The sequence below is a fragment of the Ordospora colligata genome (genome assembly GCF_000803265.1).
Source record: "Ordospora colligata OC4 chromosome Unknown contig_08, whole genome shotgun sequence".
Classification (NCBI taxonomy): domain Eukaryota; kingdom Fungi; phylum Microsporidia; family Ordosporidae; genus Ordospora; species Ordospora colligata.
Window position 1 is genome coordinate 129761 of NW_014575400.1, and position 17020 is coordinate 146780.

General features: G+C 39.1%; 18 protein-coding genes across 18 annotated transcripts; 14 read left to right on the top strand and 4 right to left on the bottom strand.

Annotated features, from left to right (window-relative positions):
* Nucleotides 1–21: 21 nt before the first annotated feature.
* Nucleotides 22–1323, top strand: M896_081060 (ATP-dependent RNA helicase; the record flags this gene model as incomplete). The annotated part of the gene is made up of 1 exon (XM_014707926.1): nucleotides 22–1323. One exon carries the CDS (start codon nucleotides 22–24, stop codon nucleotides 1321–1323), a length of 1302 nt encoding a protein of 433 aa, XP_014563412.1.
* A 72-nt stretch (nucleotides 1324–1395) lies between these two features.
* Nucleotides 1396–1971, top strand: M896_081070 (uncharacterized protein; the record flags this gene model as incomplete). The annotated part of the gene is made up of 1 exon (XM_014707927.1): nucleotides 1396–1971. One exon carries the CDS (start codon nucleotides 1396–1398, stop codon nucleotides 1969–1971), a length of 576 nt encoding a protein of 191 aa, XP_014563413.1.
* A 12-nt stretch (nucleotides 1972–1983) lies between these two features.
* On the bottom strand, nucleotides 1984–2187 carry M896_081080 (uncharacterized protein; the record flags this gene model as incomplete). Its single annotated transcript, XM_014707928.1, has 1 exon — nucleotides 1984–2187. One exon carries the CDS (start codon nucleotides 2185–2187, stop codon nucleotides 1984–1986), a length of 204 nt encoding a protein of 67 aa, XP_014563414.1.
* A 51-nt stretch (nucleotides 2188–2238) lies between these two features.
* M896_081090 (uncharacterized protein) lies at nucleotides 2239–3609 on the top strand (the record flags this gene model as incomplete). The annotated part of the gene is made up of 1 exon (XM_014707929.1): nucleotides 2239–3609. One exon carries the CDS (start codon nucleotides 2239–2241, stop codon nucleotides 3607–3609), a length of 1371 nt encoding a protein of 456 aa, XP_014563415.1.
* Nucleotides 3590–5803, top strand: M896_081100 (ATP-dependent DNA helicase RecQ; the record flags this gene model as incomplete). The annotated part of the gene is made up of 1 exon (XM_014707930.1): nucleotides 3590–5803. The coding sequence occupies one exon, from the start codon at nucleotides 3590–3592 to the stop codon at nucleotides 5801–5803; it is 2214 nt and encodes a 737-aa protein (XP_014563416.1).
* A 46-nt stretch (nucleotides 5804–5849) lies between these two features.
* M896_081110 (subunit 3 of splicing factor 3a) lies at nucleotides 5850–6992 on the top strand (the record flags this gene model as incomplete). Its single annotated transcript, XM_014707931.1, has 1 exon — nucleotides 5850–6992. The coding sequence occupies one exon, from the start codon at nucleotides 5850–5852 to the stop codon at nucleotides 6990–6992; it is 1143 nt and encodes a 380-aa protein (XP_014563417.1).
* A 22-nt stretch (nucleotides 6993–7014) lies between these two features.
* Nucleotides 7015–7356, top strand: M896_081120 (uncharacterized protein; the record flags this gene model as incomplete). Its single annotated transcript, XM_014707932.1, has 1 exon — nucleotides 7015–7356. One exon carries the CDS (start codon nucleotides 7015–7017, stop codon nucleotides 7354–7356), a length of 342 nt encoding a protein of 113 aa, XP_014563418.1.
* Nucleotides 7357–7447: 91 nt separating this feature from the next.
* Nucleotides 7448–7708, bottom strand: M896_081130 (uncharacterized protein; the record flags this gene model as incomplete). Its single annotated transcript, XM_014707933.1, has 1 exon — nucleotides 7448–7708. One exon carries the CDS (start codon nucleotides 7706–7708, stop codon nucleotides 7448–7450), a length of 261 nt encoding a protein of 86 aa, XP_014563419.1.
* Nucleotides 7709–7849: 141 nt separating this feature from the next.
* Nucleotides 7850–8959, top strand: M896_081140 (tRNA-dihydrouridine synthase; the record flags this gene model as incomplete). The annotated part of the gene is made up of 1 exon (XM_014707934.1): nucleotides 7850–8959. The coding sequence occupies one exon, from the start codon at nucleotides 7850–7852 to the stop codon at nucleotides 8957–8959; it is 1110 nt and encodes a 369-aa protein (XP_014563420.1).
* M896_081150 (uncharacterized protein) lies at nucleotides 8943–9362 on the top strand (the record flags this gene model as incomplete). The annotated part of the gene is made up of 1 exon (XM_014707935.1): nucleotides 8943–9362. The coding sequence occupies one exon, from the start codon at nucleotides 8943–8945 to the stop codon at nucleotides 9360–9362; it is 420 nt and encodes a 139-aa protein (XP_014563421.1).
* A 407-nt stretch (nucleotides 9363–9769) lies between these two features.
* Nucleotides 9770–11095, top strand: M896_081160 (alpha tubulin; the record flags this gene model as incomplete). Its single annotated transcript, XM_014707936.1, has 1 exon — nucleotides 9770–11095. The coding sequence occupies one exon, from the start codon at nucleotides 9770–9772 to the stop codon at nucleotides 11093–11095; it is 1326 nt and encodes a 441-aa protein (XP_014563422.1).
* A 190-nt stretch (nucleotides 11096–11285) lies between these two features.
* Nucleotides 11286–11663, top strand: M896_081170 (uncharacterized protein; the record flags this gene model as incomplete). The annotated part of the gene is made up of 1 exon (XM_014707937.1): nucleotides 11286–11663. The coding sequence occupies one exon, from the start codon at nucleotides 11286–11288 to the stop codon at nucleotides 11661–11663; it is 378 nt and encodes a 125-aa protein (XP_014563423.1).
* A 161-nt stretch (nucleotides 11664–11824) lies between these two features.
* M896_081180 (uncharacterized protein) lies at nucleotides 11825–12169 on the bottom strand (the record flags this gene model as incomplete). The annotated part of the gene is made up of 1 exon (XM_014707938.1): nucleotides 11825–12169. The coding sequence occupies one exon, from the start codon at nucleotides 12167–12169 to the stop codon at nucleotides 11825–11827; it is 345 nt and encodes a 114-aa protein (XP_014563424.1).
* Nucleotides 12170–12340: 171 nt separating this feature from the next.
* Nucleotides 12341–14362, top strand: M896_081190 (formin homology 2 domain-containing protein; the record flags this gene model as incomplete). Its single annotated transcript, XM_014707939.1, has 1 exon — nucleotides 12341–14362. The coding sequence occupies one exon, from the start codon at nucleotides 12341–12343 to the stop codon at nucleotides 14360–14362; it is 2022 nt and encodes a 673-aa protein (XP_014563425.1).
* Nucleotides 14363–14545: 183 nt separating this feature from the next.
* M896_081200 (uncharacterized protein) lies at nucleotides 14546–14923 on the top strand (the record flags this gene model as incomplete). The annotated part of the gene is made up of 1 exon (XM_014707940.1): nucleotides 14546–14923. The coding sequence occupies one exon, from the start codon at nucleotides 14546–14548 to the stop codon at nucleotides 14921–14923; it is 378 nt and encodes a 125-aa protein (XP_014563426.1).
* An 88-nt stretch (nucleotides 14924–15011) lies between these two features.
* M896_081210 (uncharacterized protein) lies at nucleotides 15012–15239 on the top strand (the record flags this gene model as incomplete). Its single annotated transcript, XM_014707941.1, has 1 exon — nucleotides 15012–15239. One exon carries the CDS (start codon nucleotides 15012–15014, stop codon nucleotides 15237–15239), a length of 228 nt encoding a protein of 75 aa, XP_014563427.1.
* A 71-nt stretch (nucleotides 15240–15310) lies between these two features.
* On the top strand, nucleotides 15311–15940 carry M896_081220 (uncharacterized protein; the record flags this gene model as incomplete). Its single annotated transcript, XM_014707942.1, has 1 exon — nucleotides 15311–15940. The coding sequence occupies one exon, from the start codon at nucleotides 15311–15313 to the stop codon at nucleotides 15938–15940; it is 630 nt and encodes a 209-aa protein (XP_014563428.1).
* Nucleotides 15941–16006: 66 nt separating this feature from the next.
* M896_081230 (Golgi nucleoside diphosphatase) lies at nucleotides 16007–16996 on the bottom strand (the record flags this gene model as incomplete). The annotated part of the gene is made up of 1 exon (XM_014707943.1): nucleotides 16007–16996. One exon carries the CDS (start codon nucleotides 16994–16996, stop codon nucleotides 16007–16009), a length of 990 nt encoding a protein of 329 aa, XP_014563429.1.
* Between the last annotated feature and the right edge of the window lie 24 nt (nucleotides 16997–17020).

Genomic DNA, 17020 nt, shown 5'->3' on the forward strand with positions numbered 1-17020 from the left:
AAATGCTGATGCTAAGTCCCCATGCAGATAGAAGATATCCTCTTGAAAGGAATACAACAGAAGAGGCAGAAAAAAGCACCAAAGGAATGTGTTGATTATGAAGTTGATGGAGAGAAGCTTGCGCATCTTGATGGATTCGAAACGTTAAGAGCAAAACTACCATTTGAATCACCTCTCTTGGTTCAAAAGATTGTAATTCCATACTTTCTTAATGATATCAATGTGATTGTTAGAGCATTTACAGGTAGTGGTAAAACACTGAGTTATTGCCTGCCACTTGTAGAGCTTGGGATGCAAAAGAGTATCTTTGGTATTGTGATTGTGCCTAGTGCCGTGCTTGTGAAGCAGGTGCTAATGTGCCTGGATGAAATCAAATGCAAGGATATGCGCATAAAGGGTGTTTATACACATGCAAATGGAATAAAAGTATTGCAGTGTAAGAGCAACAGGATAATTGATGAGGAAATACTTGCTGTGCACAAAATTATTGAAGATGAATTTGTTCATACAAATGCAAAGGTTTTGGTAATAACACCTGATGGATTATTGAAGATGCTTGATAATGTAAAGATAAGTGATGTTACGCATTTTGTAATAGATGAAGCAGATTATCTAATCTGCAAAGACTCGATTGAACAGTTTGGACAGATTCTCAAGGCAGTGGATCTTCGAAGAATACATGTCAGCTGCTTCAGTGCAACTATCAACGAATATGTTACCGAAGTGATGGATATGATTTCGAATGTTACTAAGATACACATATGGTCAAAAAGATATTTTGATCATGAATTTGTGTTTGGAACCAACAGAAGCATAAAACATCTTGCTTTGATGCAGTTGATCGCTGACGGTGTTGAATCACCAGCATTAATTTTTGTCAGAGATGAAGCAACAGGACAGATGCTCAGCAATATGCTTGAAAAAAGTGCAGTATATACAGAATGCAAATGCCAACAAAAAGAAAGTAAGTGCAAAGGAGATATTGGTTGCACAGAGCATTGTTTACCAGATATGAGCATTATTGATGACTTCCGCATGAAGAAGATTTGGTATTTGTTTGCAACAGACTCCCTGAGCAGAGGCGTTGACTTTTGCAATGTTAGAAGTGTTATTAACTATGACATTCCAGACACAAAGACACAGTTTGTGCATAGAGCTGGCAGAGTTAACAGAAACTGCACTGGACAGAAGATATATAGTATTTATTCACGTGAAGATTTTGAGAGGATGGGTATTGTAGTAGACTTTCTTGAGGAAAATAGGCACAAGGTGCCTGAGCACATTTCAAAGATTGCAGGCAGAACTGTAAAGCAATTGCAATAAAATAAAGATATACATGAATAACAGATAAACAATTGGATAGCATTTGATTAAGTTGTTGAATGACCCTACGAGATGCCGGTTAAGGAGAAAGAGACACTTGTGGATGACATCAAACTGGATCTCCTAAACATCCGGGCAATGGTGCTTGAAGCAGATGACATATCTAGACTGGATGAGTGCGACTTTAGGAAGCTGGCCTGGATATACAAGAATCCTCAGCAACAGGTGATTTTTATTAGAAAGATGCACAATCAGATTATTCAGGAAGTTCTGAAGTTTCTGTTTGAAGGACGTAATATTGAGGCAGTGATAAACATATGCATTTTGTATGAGATTTATGACAGTCAGGATAGGATGATTGACATAGAAATGCAGTTGGAGTGGATTGAAGCAATCAACCAGCATTTGCATAGCATAGAGAAGAAAGTAGAAAAGGATGTTTTCCATCATGGATTGGGCGTGTGGGATTTTATGAGAAGCATAAATGCAATCAGAATATGCATAACGCCGTTTCCTGAGGATGATCAATGCTTGATGGCGCTTGAAGATGAACTCTGCCAGATATCAAATGCGCTCGATAGATTTGAAGCAGAAGGGGAGTTTAATAATGACCTGGATGGATATGTAGAAGATGCGAATGAAAAATAAATTTATGCACATTTATATCCAGTATTCCTCAAGGATCTTGCTTGTGATTTGGTATTCATTAAATATCCCATCAGTAATAGGTATGTCTATGACATCAATGCTGTGTAGTTCATCATCAGAAACAATTATGCACTGTTCAGCTGGCTCTAGCTTATTGTACTGATGATGTAGCTTGTTTGTTATTTCTGTCAGTCTTTGCCTTTTTGCTTTGCCCATGGGGATTGCTCAGGTACAATTTTAGTTTGTTTTGTGTACTTTAGGGTTAGAATGAGATGCATAGCAGAATATGCAGTAAGTGCAGATATGCTTATTAATCAACCATTGTTGAATGTGCTTGTTGAGAATCGGTATATTATGTTGCCAGCCGAGTATTCATGCATGTTCTATATCCGCCAAGGATTTCTTTGGTATACATCTAATAAGATTCTGAAAGTGGATGAAAGTTCAGTTGCAGTGCATGAATCTAAGATGTTCGTGATACAAGAGACACTAAAGGTTTATGAACTACCTTTACATGGATTAGTAAATAATTTTAAGGTATATGTGAATGGTTCAGAGATTGTTTGTTCTGAAGATGGCAGGAGATACATGCTTCCACCTGGAATATTCTCTGAAGTTATGGATGTACTCGTTGATGATCAAAATGCATGGATCTGGACAAATGAAGAGTATAATGGAAAGAGATGTTTAGTACAACACCATTACATTATTGATAGAAACCTTCTACAAGAATGTGAAGTGAAGATATATTGCAGCTGCTCGAATGATTTTGTGATGATTAGAGACGTTTGTGTTCGAAGCAAGTCGAGTATATGCATGCCTATAATGGTACGCAGTAAGATTGTTGCAAAACAGGTACTGATGATGGTTTTGACAGCAGATGTTGTTTACATGGAGTATTCAGGGAGGATAAGTTCGAAAGCATATGACGATACAGTTTATGATATAGATATTGATGCATATGAACTACTTACACTTGATAATAATATGGACTTATTTGATCTGTACATAGCGATTTTTATGCAATACGACATTGAAGCATGTGTCGATCCAAATGAGTGCTTGAATGATGAAAATAATGCTATGAATATCCACTTACAGGCGAAGATTGAGAAGTATCTTTTTGAGGAGTTTGTACTTGGAAGCATGGGAGATAGAATGGTGGCGGGAATGGTTAGAAAGTATGGTAAGCATGGGATGGAGATTATTCTATGTAGGTTGTATAGAAAGGTTGATGATAGTGGAAAGCAAATGCTTGAGCAATGGGTTCGAGATGTGCATGCGCTTGATGCATTGAAGCTGATTGTAATATATTTTCCTATGGAAATTGAAAGATACATCCAGATGTGTATTGATGAGCATAGAGAGTACGAGATTAATGATCTAATTGAGCATTATAGGGGAAGTGACATGATGGACGTGCTTGCAAGTATTCTACTCGAAAAAAACTGCCTTTATCACTTTTGCATGTGTAGACCTGAGTACAGCACGATGTTTGGAGACTTTACACTGGTGGAGAAGTACAACATCCAAGCACAGAGGAATAGATGGATTGAGAAATGTTTGGGTTTGAATAAAGCAAAAGTTAGCCCTGAAGTAGCATACAGAGAAGGAAAGGATGAAAAGCAAGCATTATGAGTTGGAGGACGAAGAATTTTTTGTTAATGCAGTTTTGAACGAAAAGGAGATGTTTAGTGAGAGTGACTGGAATTTTGATGGGATGACAAGCAGTTCGGATGGAATATGCGACAGTATACATGATGAAGAATCAGATAGCGACATTGAGCTTGTGGGCGTGTCCAATGTATCTGGAGACAAGCATTTTGGTATGAAAGGAGATGACACATCATCTGGCAGTAAAATAAGAACAGGAGTCGAGAGACTAAGGTTTTATGCAAATGAGAATAGAGAATTAACTAAGAAGGCTATAATATTGGAGACGGATGAGCTATATAAAGGAGGTACAGATGATTTGTATGTTAAAAAAGAAGTTGATTATGAATATTATTCATCACTTGGAGATGACATTTCTGATATAAGCCTAAGTGTAGCGGAGAATCAGATAGAGAGTGTTGAAGCAATTGATCCGTGGGATGAGCGAAGAGATGAGCAGAACGAATCTTGCAGTTTTAGCAACGACATGATTAGGACGACGTTTCTGAGATCGTCTCTAGAGAGAGGAGATAGTAATGAAGAAGGATTTATGACAAGCCATGAAGCGAATCCTAGATGTATTGAGGAATTCTACTTACAAAAGGTTTTTGGAATGAAAGAGTTTCGGACTAACCAGAGAGAGGTGATATGTTCATGCATGGCAGGGAGGGATGTGTTTGTATTGATGCCGACAGGAGGAGGAAAGAGCATATGCTACCAACTGCCAGCATTGATAGATGATGGGATTACGATAGTGATCAGTCCTTTGCTTTCTCTTGTACAAGACCAGATATACAATCTTCTACAGAAAGGGATTCTTGCGCTTCCAATTAACTCAAATCTAAGTCAATCTGAACGAAGTCTTGTTTTTGATGTTCTTGGAGGGGAGGAGACTTTATGCAAGATATTTTATGTAACGCCAGAGCTTGTTGCAAAGAGTGGGCATTTCCATGATGTTTTGAGTAATCTTGTCCGTAGGAACAAGCTGAAGAGGTTTGTGATAGACGAGGCGCATTGTGTGAGTCAATGGGGACATGACTTTCGACCTGATTACAAAGAGCTTGGAAGCATAAGGCAGCGCTATCCAAATGTTCCGATTATTGCATTAACGGCCACTGCAACACAGAGGGTAGAAATGGATATTCTGGAGAACCTAAGAATCCGAGGATGCGAAAGATTCCGGATGAGTTTCAACAGGGCTAATCTGAGGTATGAAGTGCGTGCAAAGACAAGCACAGTTGAGATAGACATGGTTAGTTTTGTGCAAACACACTTTCCAGATTGCTGCGGAATAGTTTATTGCACATCTAAGAAGGAATGTGAGATGATCAGTGAACGACTCAGGAAGTATGTGAAGACTGCTTTCTATCATGCAGGGCTGAGCAAAAACGAAAGGAATAGTGTACAAGAGAGATGGAACAATGGTGATGTGAAGGTGATTGTTGCAACGATAGCATTTGGAATGGGGATTGACAAGAAGGATGTGAGGTTTGTGATTCATTATTGTATACCGAAGTCTCTGGAAGGGTATTATCAGGAGACAGGACGAGCAGGAAGGGATGGACTTGAGAGTGTATGTGTGCTGTTCTATACGTATGGAGATAAGAAGAAGATTACGTTTATGATTGAGAAGGGAGACGGAGGATATGAGCAGAAGCAACGCCAAAGGGATGATTTGGAAGCAGTGATTCAGTTCTGTGAGAACAAGACTGATTGCCGCAGGATGCAGGTGTTGGCACATTTTGGAGAAGTTTTTGATGCAAATCAATGTGGAAAGACGTGTGACAATTGTAGACGCGAATCTGTGGTTAAGAAAGATTATGTAAAGGAGGCGAAGGACCTTATTCTGCTTGTTTATACAAGTAACAAGATTACGCTATGTCAGACGGTTGATGTGTACAAGGGAGTGTCCACAAAGAAGAGTAAAGAGTTTTTTGGGAGTGAGTATTATGGAAAAGGGGTGAAGATGAGCCGAACGACTATAGAGAGGATATTGAGGAACCTGATAAGCCAGGGATATATTCAGGAGAAGGTTGAGGCTGCAGACCGTAGGTTTTCGTGGGCATATCTTATTGCAAAGAAGACGAGGATAGAGAAGCTTGAGATTGTTGAGGAAGAGGAGCCTGTGACATTGAAGAAGACAGATCGGAAGAAGCCAATCAAGAAGATTAAAAGATGAATGTGTTATGTGTGTATGTGGAAGAGTGATCCCTGTTTTTGAGTGGATGGAGGACAGACTACGGCGACATATTAAGATACTTGAGCAAATGGAAATGATCAGTAGATGGATCGTTGGGATGGATGCTGGAGTAGGGAGGAAAGAAAGAGCAATAAAAAGACACATGAGGAGTGTTTTTGTGGCGAAGTATATGCACTACAAAAAACTTGCAAAGTTAAATATCGAAGGAAAGCTTTGCAGAGATATAAAGGCACTGAAGAGTCATGAGTATTATGAAAGAAAGTCATCTAGGATGATTGAATGTGTTTTTAAAGGATTTAAAATGTATGGAGAGATTCTTGAGCTTGAAGGAATTTTCAAGAAATACATGCATGTGCATGAATGCGATAAATATGAAGACTTTATTGGAAGGATTCATGAGCTTGAGATTAAAGAAGCAGGGATGTGTGGACTGATGTACCTGGATGAACTACAGAGGTATATTTTGAAAGTTATGAAGGCAAGGTACTATAGAAGGTTTAAAAGGATTAGGAAGAAATGTAAATTGAACGTTCTGAATGAATGCTGCATTGAAGATTTTATTAAGAGACTAGATGAAAGGATTTATGAGAAAGAAGGTAGTGAACTGTACTCAAGAGTGTATTGTGTTGGGTGCAGTAAGGAAGTATGTACGAATGTGTTCAGATACCATGTGAATGGAAGTAAGCATATGAGCCGAGCACAAACAACAGTTTTATATTGTTCAAGACCGATAGTTTCAATAAAAGATGAATTGAAGAAGATGCTTTTGGAAGTAAGCAAGGAGCTAAATTATATCATTACATTTGCTGCAGTAAAGAAGGAAAAACATAAGAAACGCGAAGTGCCTAGATGGCTGTACAAGAAGAAAGATCTCGATGTTGAATTTGAGTGTGAAGTGTGTGGATATGTGTGTCATGGATGGCAAGACTTTGATCTGCATTTTGAATCTGAATGCCATTTGAAAGGGATGAAAAGATATGGAGTTGGATTATATAGTAAGCTGTATTGGGGAATAACACGAGTGGATACATTAATGCGTATGAAAGCTAGAGTAGCATCTGAAGAGCAGAAAGAAGCATTAGAGTACCAGGAGGAATTTGAGGATTGCGAAGGAAATGTGTTTGATAAAAGAACATATGAGGATCTGAAGAGGAATGGACTTGTTTAGAGTGTATTGAAGTGTAGAGCCCATGATCAGACTTGAAAAGCAGCCGGTGTATGGAAAGATTTATCAGATAAGGTACAGCAACAGGGCAGCGCTAGATATGTTTCGAGACACAGTAGTGATACAGACATATGGGAAGAAGCTCGATGGAAGCATTATATGCACTAATGAGACTGATCTACTACAGATTCTAAAAGGGCTCATGTATGAGAAGAGAGACATACTGTTGCTGAGTCCATCTACTCTGGCTATCACAAACGATGTTTACAAGATGTTTCGAAGGTTGAATTCGGTTGGGATATCGCTTTTCATGCTTACTCTACAGGAAAAGCCTGTTTGGTATGCAGATCTAGTTGCTAGTATATAATTAATATAAATGTGTTGAAGAAAGTTAGAGCATTAAAGAGTATATTTTAAATGCATTACTGTTTATTATGTTACAATCGATTGGTGTAGATTTAGCTGAAGTCTATTTTTCTAACGGATTCGTACTTTTTTGATTCTGAATTACTTGAGATTTCTACTCTGCTGGCAGGCGACAGGATCCTGATGATTCTTTTTGGTGTTTCTATTTGTTTTGTGGTGGTGATTGTGTTTTTAAGTTTCTTTGCTTGTGTTTTTAGGGTTGATGGGCAGTATGCCTTTCTCTTGATGAGGACGTCTACAGACCTGAGCTTCCTAATGGATTTTTTTGAATTAGTGGTGTTGTGTCTTTCCATTGGGATTTGAAGTATTGATTATTTATGTGTTATTTTGGTGTTTTGGAGGGAATTTGCATACTTGCGGTTGAGATTGTGTGCTTTGTTGTTATATGCAGATAATCGGTGTGGATGTTGATGAGAAGGGCTGTTTGCAAGCCCATGAACGAAGACATTGAGATTAGTCTTGCGCCGATGATGGATGTGACGACTCCACAATTCAGGAGGCTGATTAGACTGACGTCCAAAAGCACCGTTTTGTTTACTGAGATGATTGTGTGTAGCACGGTTGTTCATGTAACATGTGAAAAGCTGCTGGAGATGGTTGGCAAGTATGATGCGAATACTGTTGTGCAGATTGGTGGGAGCGATGCGTCCGAGATTGTCGAGGCGGTCAAGATTCTTCAAAGTCTTGGATATAAGGAGTTCAATCTGAACTGTGGATGCCCAAGTGCAAGGGTCAAGAAAGGATGCTTTGGGGCGATCCTCATGCTCAAGAAGCAGTTAGTGGCTGAGATTGTGAACAAGGTTCACTGTGATACTGGGGTGGTTCTAAGTCTGAAGATCCGAACGGGTGTTGATGATCATGATGGAGTTGAGTTTTTAGATGATTTTATCACTTATTTGAAGATGAACACAGCATGTAGGAGCTTTTATGTGCATGCCAGGAAATGCTGGCTTTCAGGACTGTCTCCAAAGCAAAACAGACAGGTGCCACCTCTTGACTATGAAAGTGTATATGCAATTAAGCAGCTGCATCCTGATTTGAAGATAATGCTGAATGGATGCATTGATGCTGATGGGTTAGAAAAGCTATGTAGCCTTGATGGATTAATGATTGGCAGGGAGAGCATGAAGAATATTTTTGTATTTTGGGAGATTGACAGGAAGATTGGAAAGGAAAGATTTGGAGAAGGAGAAGAAGGATGTAGTAATGATAATGTTAGAGCGAATACTGGATTTGATAGTGATTGTAAAGAGAATAAATTGATAGATGATAATGAAAAGAAGGTTATGGTTCATGAAGTAATAAGAAGATACTTTGAATGGTATGGAAAAGAGAAGGAGATGAGGATTTGGGATATACAACCAATGATGAATCTACTAGTTGGGAAGAAAGGATGCAAAGCATATAGACAAATGCTTGGAGAGATTGTAAGGCGGAGGGAAAATGCGGAGAAGGCATATAAAAGGATTATGAATTTCCTGAATATGAGCGATGGTTGTGGAAGAGTGAAAGAGCCCTTGTATATTGATGGTGCCGGTGACTAAGGAAACGCGATTTAATGAACTTCCTGTGCATATAAAGCAGAAACTGATTAACATACATAGAAGCTCTCATCAACAACACACGTCAACGGAGATGTTGAAGCCAATGAAGTTTGGAAGCCTGTATTCACAGACACAGGACCTGCAAACACTGAATTTGAAGAAAAATTTTAGCATGGTTGTTGAGAGTGCAGAGAGACTGAAGAGGATGTACGCTGGAGGAAAGGATGATGTTGATTTTAAATACATTGGAGAGAACCTGAAGAGGATGTTTGAGGAGCTGAAGGAGGATGTGATGCTGTATAAGAAGAATGAGGGAAGCACAGAGTTTGCAGATGAAATATTGGTAACATACCTGATGCTCCGAAACAAGCTTGAAAGTATTACGAAGGAAAGGAGGATGTGATAAATAATAATGGTTGAAATAAAGTAATTGAAATGAAAAGGATGTGTGAAAATAATTGAAATGAAAAGGAGGAAGTGAAAATGTGTGAAAGTAATTATGTAATTGTTAAGGACGTGGAAGTAAGTAGAAATGGATGCAATTGAAGGAAATGAAATATGTTACAATCAATGGGAAAATGTGAAAATGAAAGGAAGGATTTAAAAATCGATGGAAATAAATGAAATAAGTGGAATAAAAGTGATGAATTGAATATGTATTAGTGTGTTATTATTTGTTGAATGAATGTGTTAAGCTGTGTTTGATGTGGTAAGGAATGCTTGAATAGGTAAATATAAGGGAGGAGTGAGTAAGGCAAAAACCTGTGGAGAAGGTTAATATAAAATTTTGTTTCGGAATGCCCCAAGAAGATGAGAGAAATAATATCATTGCATGTTGGGCAAGCAGGAGTCCAGATTGGAAATGCATGCTGGGAGTTATTCTGTATGGAGCATGGGATAATGCCTGATGGACGACTTGGTGAGAACCGGATGGATGATGAGAGCGCAGAATCTTTTTTTTCGCAGACGAGTGTTGGAACGTATGTTCCCAGGACGCTGATGGTTGATCTTGAGCCTGGAGTGCTTGAAAGTATCAAGAGTGGAAGATACCGCGATCTTTATCATCCAGGACAGTTGATATCTGGGAAGGAAGATGCAGCAAACAATTATGCACGAGGACATTATACGGTTGGAAAGGAGATTATTGAGCCTGCAATGGAGCAGATAAGAAGGATGGCAGACAACTGCGATGGATTGCAAGGATTTTTGATATATCACAGCTTTGGAGGAGGAACAGGATCAGGATTTGCATCTTTGATGATGGACAGGCTAGCATCAGAGTATGGAAAGAAGAGTAAGCTTGAATTTAGTGTGTATCCGGCGCCTAAGATAGCAACAGCAGTAGTTGAGCCTTACAACAGCATACTGACGACGCATACAACACTCGACTACTCTGATTGTTCATTTCTTGTTGATAATGAGGCAATATATGATATGTGCAGGAACCTAGGGATACAGAGGCCGTATTACACGGACATAAATAGGATTATTGCGCAAGTGGTATCGTCGATAACTGCATCGCTGAGATTCCCTGGATCATTGAATGTTGATTTGACTGAGTTCCAGACGAATCTGGTGCCATATCCACGAATACACTTCCCGCTTGTTGCATATTCGCCTATGCTGTCACGGGAGAAGGCAGCGCATGAGAAGCTGAGCGTGCATGAAATTACGAATGCATGCTTTGAGCCGCAGAACCAGATGGTGCGATGCGACACAAAGAAAGGAAAGTACATGGCATGTTGCCTACTATTCCGAGGAGAAGTGAATCCGAAGGAGGCGAACAGTGCAACTGCTAATGTGAAGGCGAAGAGGACGAACCAGTTTGTGGAGTGGTGCCCTACTGGGTTTAAGGTAGGAATAAACAGCAGGAAGCCAACTGTTCTTGAAGGTGAAGCCATGGCAGAAGTGTCTAGGGCTGTGTGTGCGTTGTCTAATACAACTGCTATTTCTGAGGCATGGAAGAGATTGAACAATAAGTTTGACCTTATGTTTTCGAAGAGGGCGTTTGTGCACTGGTATGTTGGAGAGGGAATGGAAGAAGGAGAGTTCAGTGAAGCCAGGGAAGACCTTGCAATGCTTGAGGATGACTATCAAAGGATATCATCTAATGCAGAGCCTACTGATGAGTATTAAATTTATTGATCCATGAAATAGTGAGTGGAATAGGTTATTGTATGGCTTTTTGATATATTATGAATGTACATGAACATATTTATATCATTGTATGCTCTGAGGGTTGAATGGGGAGACTTACTTACAGTGAGCTTTGATGTTGATAGCCTAATTTGATTGAATAATGGCTGAACCTTGTGACTCCCCTGAGATGGCAGAAGAAGATTCTGTAGCGAAGGTTAGGGAGATGTTACAAAGATATTCGTTAAGAACAGATAATTTTTCAGACTCGAGCATATTGTCTGACATAGATGTATTTGAGGAACGGTATCTTTCGGCTCATGAGCTTGCATCAAGAATTAAGAGTGGAATTAAGAAATGCAAGAAGACAATTGCTACTGCTAGGCAATACAATGTATGTATGAATGTACAAGATTTAGAGATCTGTGTTGGACTATTAGATGATCTAAGAAGAGAAATAGGGCATACTTGCAAATATACGCCATGGAAAGTAGGAATGTCTGCTTATTGCGTATCTATTGGAGTATGTGTCTTTATGACGTTTGCTTTATGTAGACTGTGTTTATGAATATAAGACATTTCATTGGGTTGATGTGTAGCAACCTGTGTATTCTTGTTAATAATGCCATTGCAAATGGATATGTGATTGGAATTTTCGTGATATTGAATAGAATAAAAGTTATTTAAGTGATAGATTTATGGAGTTTAATTCAGTAATTATGCTTAAGACTAAACTTGTTCGCCAATAGATGAAGTAATTTGATTTGAGATCCATGTGAATGTGCTTCTAAATGCGGACCTAATTACTGAAAACAGCCTTTCGATACCTGAGACGAACTGCTTCATAATGCTTGTTTTCTTTTCTATTTCTGGAGGCATTTCTGATATGTATGGAAATGGATCTTCATGAAATGGCAAATCGTATTGATTAGTGCATTCATGAGTAGAATCATTCAATGGAGTTGTGTTTGGATCGACAACAATTTCTTGTTGACATTTGGAAGTGTCTTCGTTTCCAAACTCAATATGAGCCTTTTTCCTCTCGTGCATACCTCGATCTCTGTGCTTTCCCATCAGTTGTTAAGGGTACAGATGCAAACCTGTTCATTTGCATGACAACAAATGCTTGTATGTTTTGATCTAGTGTAGAAATGCAGAAGGCGAGCATCATTAAACATGCATTAAACACTATGCCAAACAATTGATATATTATGAATCGATAACACTCGGTAAAATAGATTGCCCATGGAGTCGTGGAAGTCGAAGTCGCTGGAGCATATCAACATACAGTTTAGAAGCATAATGGAGGACATGGGGATAGATGAGGAGAAGCAGCATAAGCTAGCAGCAAAGCTGAATCTTTCGAAAAAGATCAAGACAATCACCTCTATGCAGACGATGGATGAGAGGAAGAAGAAGATCAGAGAATATGTTGTTAAGCTTAGCGACAGGAACAGCGTATTGAATCTATTGAGTTTGTCATGTTCTCTTGAAAGCGGGCCTGACGTGTTGTATGAGATATTCACAATAGAGGGAGGGCACGATGTGCTTGTGAGATGCATGAGAAGAATGGATGATGAGTTCAGTGATGCGATTTGTGATACTCTGAGCATGATATTGTCGAAGTATGGAAATCATTTCCCACCGTTTCTAAGGCCATTGCTTGATAGATTTATCTGTGGCAAGATTCAGGATACAAAAGCGTTTTTCAAGATAATTGAATTTTTAGTTAATGAAGGAAAAGCGGAGGAACTGTTCTACAGCATAGATTTCAACAGATGTGTATGCAATACGTATTTATCCAGGATAATTGAGCATGTTATGAGAATCCCACGAGTTGTTGATGAGCTGAACTTTCTCATTACATTGCTAAAGTCTGCCAGGTCCGTGCATGTGAAGTACATTCTTTTTGTTTCCGGATTCCATCAGTTAGAGCAAAGGGTTGTATGCCGGGAGATTTACGATGTGATTGCGAAGGAGATTAGATGTAGTATGACAGGTGACTTTCGAAAGGACAGGATTGAGGAGATATTGAGGATAGCCGAGAGCCAAGGCCATTTGGATATTGTGTGTTGTGTTGCAGAGGCGTTTGTATTTGGAGATAGAGAGATCTTTAAGAATGTTGAAGTAAGGAGCCGAGAGCCAGCGAAGTGTATGATTGAAGAGAAAGCTGAAGAGCAATCTGTGAATGAGAAAGAATGTGTAACTATGGATACTGGAAAACCAAAACCAAAGAAGATAATCAAGAAGGTAGTGAAGAATGCAATGCCTAGCAAGAAGTACATGCCTGTGAAATGGAAGAAGATAGGGAAAGGAAGTAGTCTGTGGAGTAAGATCAACATTAAGGAGATTGAAGGGCTTTTTAGTGTGGATGATTTTGAGGCATTTGAAGTCAAAGAGGAGAAACCCAAAACAAGCAGTGTAAGATTGGATAATAAGAGACCAAGTGTATTTTCTGAAAAGAAGAGTTATGCAATAAATATTGCTCTTGGAAGAGTCAAGGTAAGTAATTATGAGCTTAAGCAGACGATTGTTGAGATGCGAGATGATTTTGATGAGAATCTTGTGAAGCAACTTTTGTTCTACTTTCCGACGGATGAAGAGATTGAGCATTTGCAGGTGACTGAAGATCTGTTTGGACGTGGAGAAGAGTTTTTCAAGGAGTGCATTGATGAGATTGAGATGATTAAGAGATGCCTGTATTATTTATACTTTGCAACTTCATTTAAGGATCAGTGCCTGATGAATACGTTGAGTATTCTTAGGGAGTATTATGAGGTGCTATTGAGAAGTAATGAGCTGCGAAAGTTTCTAGGGGTTGCACTTGCAGTAGGAAACTACCTGAATATGGGAAGTTTTCTGGGAAATGCAGAAGGGTTTACGATGGACTCGATTCCAACGATTCTTGAAGCAAAGAATAATGATGCAAGTCTGTTTAGGTTTATTGAGAGGAGGATTAATGCCCGAACGCTGGTGAACGAACTATTTATTGTGCATGAGGCAAGTAGGATGAATTTTGAAGCGTTGTGTGTAGAGATTGATGAGTTGAAGAAGAACTATATCAATGCTAATGGGTCATCGTTTGCAAGGATACAAGAGAAGATGGATGAGATACAGCCAAGGTATGACACAGTATGCCTGATGTATGAAGATGTAGTGAGACTGCACAGAGAGTGTGGAGAGTATTTTGGAGAGTCTATAGATGATGAGTTTAACAGCCGAATGATTCTTTTTTTGGACAGGCTTTCGCATGACTTGCATGAATAAGTCTGTATGATGCTCATGAATGAATCTATCTAGAATTGATTATGTTTAATGTGTATGGCATATAGAATGTGAAATGTACGGTCAGAAGACATGAGATATCTAGTGATTCTTGTTTAATCAGAGGATGTCCAATGGGATGTGAAGAGTATGAAGTAGTTTGTGTTTGTTGTAAGCCCTTAGAGAATGAACAGAGAAAAGATGCTTGATCAATGGAAGATGTTTGGAGGCAAGGATCTCACGAATGAGGCGACACTTGATTTACTGAGACTGTGTGGGTATGCACCACAAGAGATGAGTGTGCCTATTCCAAGAAGCTTTGAGGAGTTTGAGGAGGTTGCATCAAGTGTAAGGCCGTCTATGCAGAGGGAGCAGATGAGGAGGATGATATCACAGTTTAATCACAGAACACACTTTACCAAACAAGACATGATGAAGTATCTTGGAATGGGAGACAGACTCAGTGAAGAAGAGATGCGAGAGTTTTTGAAAGTTTTTTCGTTTGATAGGAACGATGAGGCCACTATTGATGAGCTTGTAGAGTTTTTGTATGCCTCTGATTGAATAAATGTTTGATTGTGTGTGTAATTGACTAATATGTGTGTATGCAATGGAAGAGTACTATGATGGACTTGAAGGCAAAACCCCTGGAATGCCTAGCATTGAGGAGATCATAATGGAAAAGGATTTGTGCAGTTTGTTCAGAGCATCACTTGCAAGAGGTAAGAATATGATTCCAAACAAGCACAGGGTTGTTGGAAGAATACGAGCATTTGAGCCTATGTCAATTGATGATTTGGAGGGATTTATGGATAGAGAGATTGTGAGTGAACTAGAGAAGTTTAAAAGATGGTCTGTGCTCAAGGAAATCAGGAGATAACTGCATGATGAGTGATTGCTTTATGTTTGTTTCAGGGGATGCTATAAATAAAAATCAGAAACATCCCTACAATGGTAGTTAGATCTTCAACAAGAAGCTCTAGCACTCAGAAGATATTTGATGCACTCAATGGAAGCGAGTCATCGTATAGCTTTATTAGGGATTATTTAAATGCGTTAAGATTGTATCCGGTGAGTATTAATGAGCCAATTGATTATATGCTGCCGAGTATTTTTTGTTCGTTAGTTACTTCTGTGAAGACGGGCTTGTTTATGTGGGCTCTGATGATCGCAAGATCCTCGGATAACGCTGGGTCTATAGCCTTTGAAATTGGAATGTGGGCGTTTATGATACTGATGGGTTTTTGCTTTGTTGCAGGATTTGTGTATAAGAAGGCGTTGGGAAGGATGATGGGCGATGCATCATACGCAGGCTATGTCTATATGGTTGGTCTTTCTGTTGTACACATTCCATATATATTACTCGTGTATACACTTGTAAATCCGAAAAGCATACTAAGATTCATCTGCCTGATCATTTTGGCATCGATATCTCAGTTTTCACTAAAGACATCAATGCTGAAGGATCATCAGTTTGAAAGCGGTAGAGATAGTTTTATATTTGAGATTCTGATGTATGCGCTGCAGATTGGTTTAGTATTTACTGCAGTGAGCACTTTGAGCTCATTTATTGGAGAATAAAGCAAATTTAATATCAAATTGTGTTGAACCAATGTTCTAAAAAGGCTATGTTGCTGCTATATGGTTTTATTTATTGTATATTTTGTTGAGTTCATAGCCTTTTGCAGATGCCCAGGAAATATTGATTCCGTTATTTGTATCTATTTTCTTGATATCCTTGAGGTCGTTGATGCCAAGGGCATTGATGAATGAAATCAGATAGAAGATGTTTCTGCAGTCGGATGAATCCAAAAGACTGCATTTCTTGTAGAACTGGTCTTTTATTTCCCTCATGTTTGTTTCTGTGCCTCGTACAATCTTTGTGAATTCATCATGGAAGTATGAGAGCAGATACAGACTGTCAATGTTATTAAGAATTGGTCTGCTTTGTACATTCAAGAGCTTTGCAATGATCTTCTGTGCACAGGACTCTTGTTGTTCCTGGCTATTGACTGCACAATCCTCCATATCATCAGCATTGTTGATTGCTGTTATGCCAAGATTGATTGAGTCTGAAAGGATTTCCCCGTTATTTTTCAGTACTGAAACCTGTGTGCTTGCACCGCCCATATCTACGACGCCAACAGTTTTGTTGTTGTTGTTTCCCATTTCCTTACTTGATATTAACAATGACATCAGTGCAAGCCTGCCCTCCTCGTCTCCGCTAACAATTTTTGCTTCTTTAAGGTTGTATTCATTCAATTCGTTCCTTATGAGCTCAAGAATGTGATCTGTACGCGTAGTATCCAATGCTCGAAGTCCAGCCGTTCCATAAAACCCCATAGGAATTGTCTTAATATTATTGTAGAATGGCTGAGCATGCATGAGCAATTCTTCCAGCGATGATTTTATTTTACTGTCCTCTTCCATGCTTGCGATTCCAGGTGTGTTTGTAAATAATCCTTGATGCCTGATTTCTTGTCCTACAAATCCATATACTTCGAGCCTTGTTCCTGTTGAGCCTGCATCTATCACTGCGGTGTATGTCATTCCTGTTGATGGAGCAGACTGTATAGAAGATGAGATGGCCAACACAACACTAGTGTATAACACACATACAAGCACACTTACATGCATCGTTTGTTTTGCAATGCAATCAGA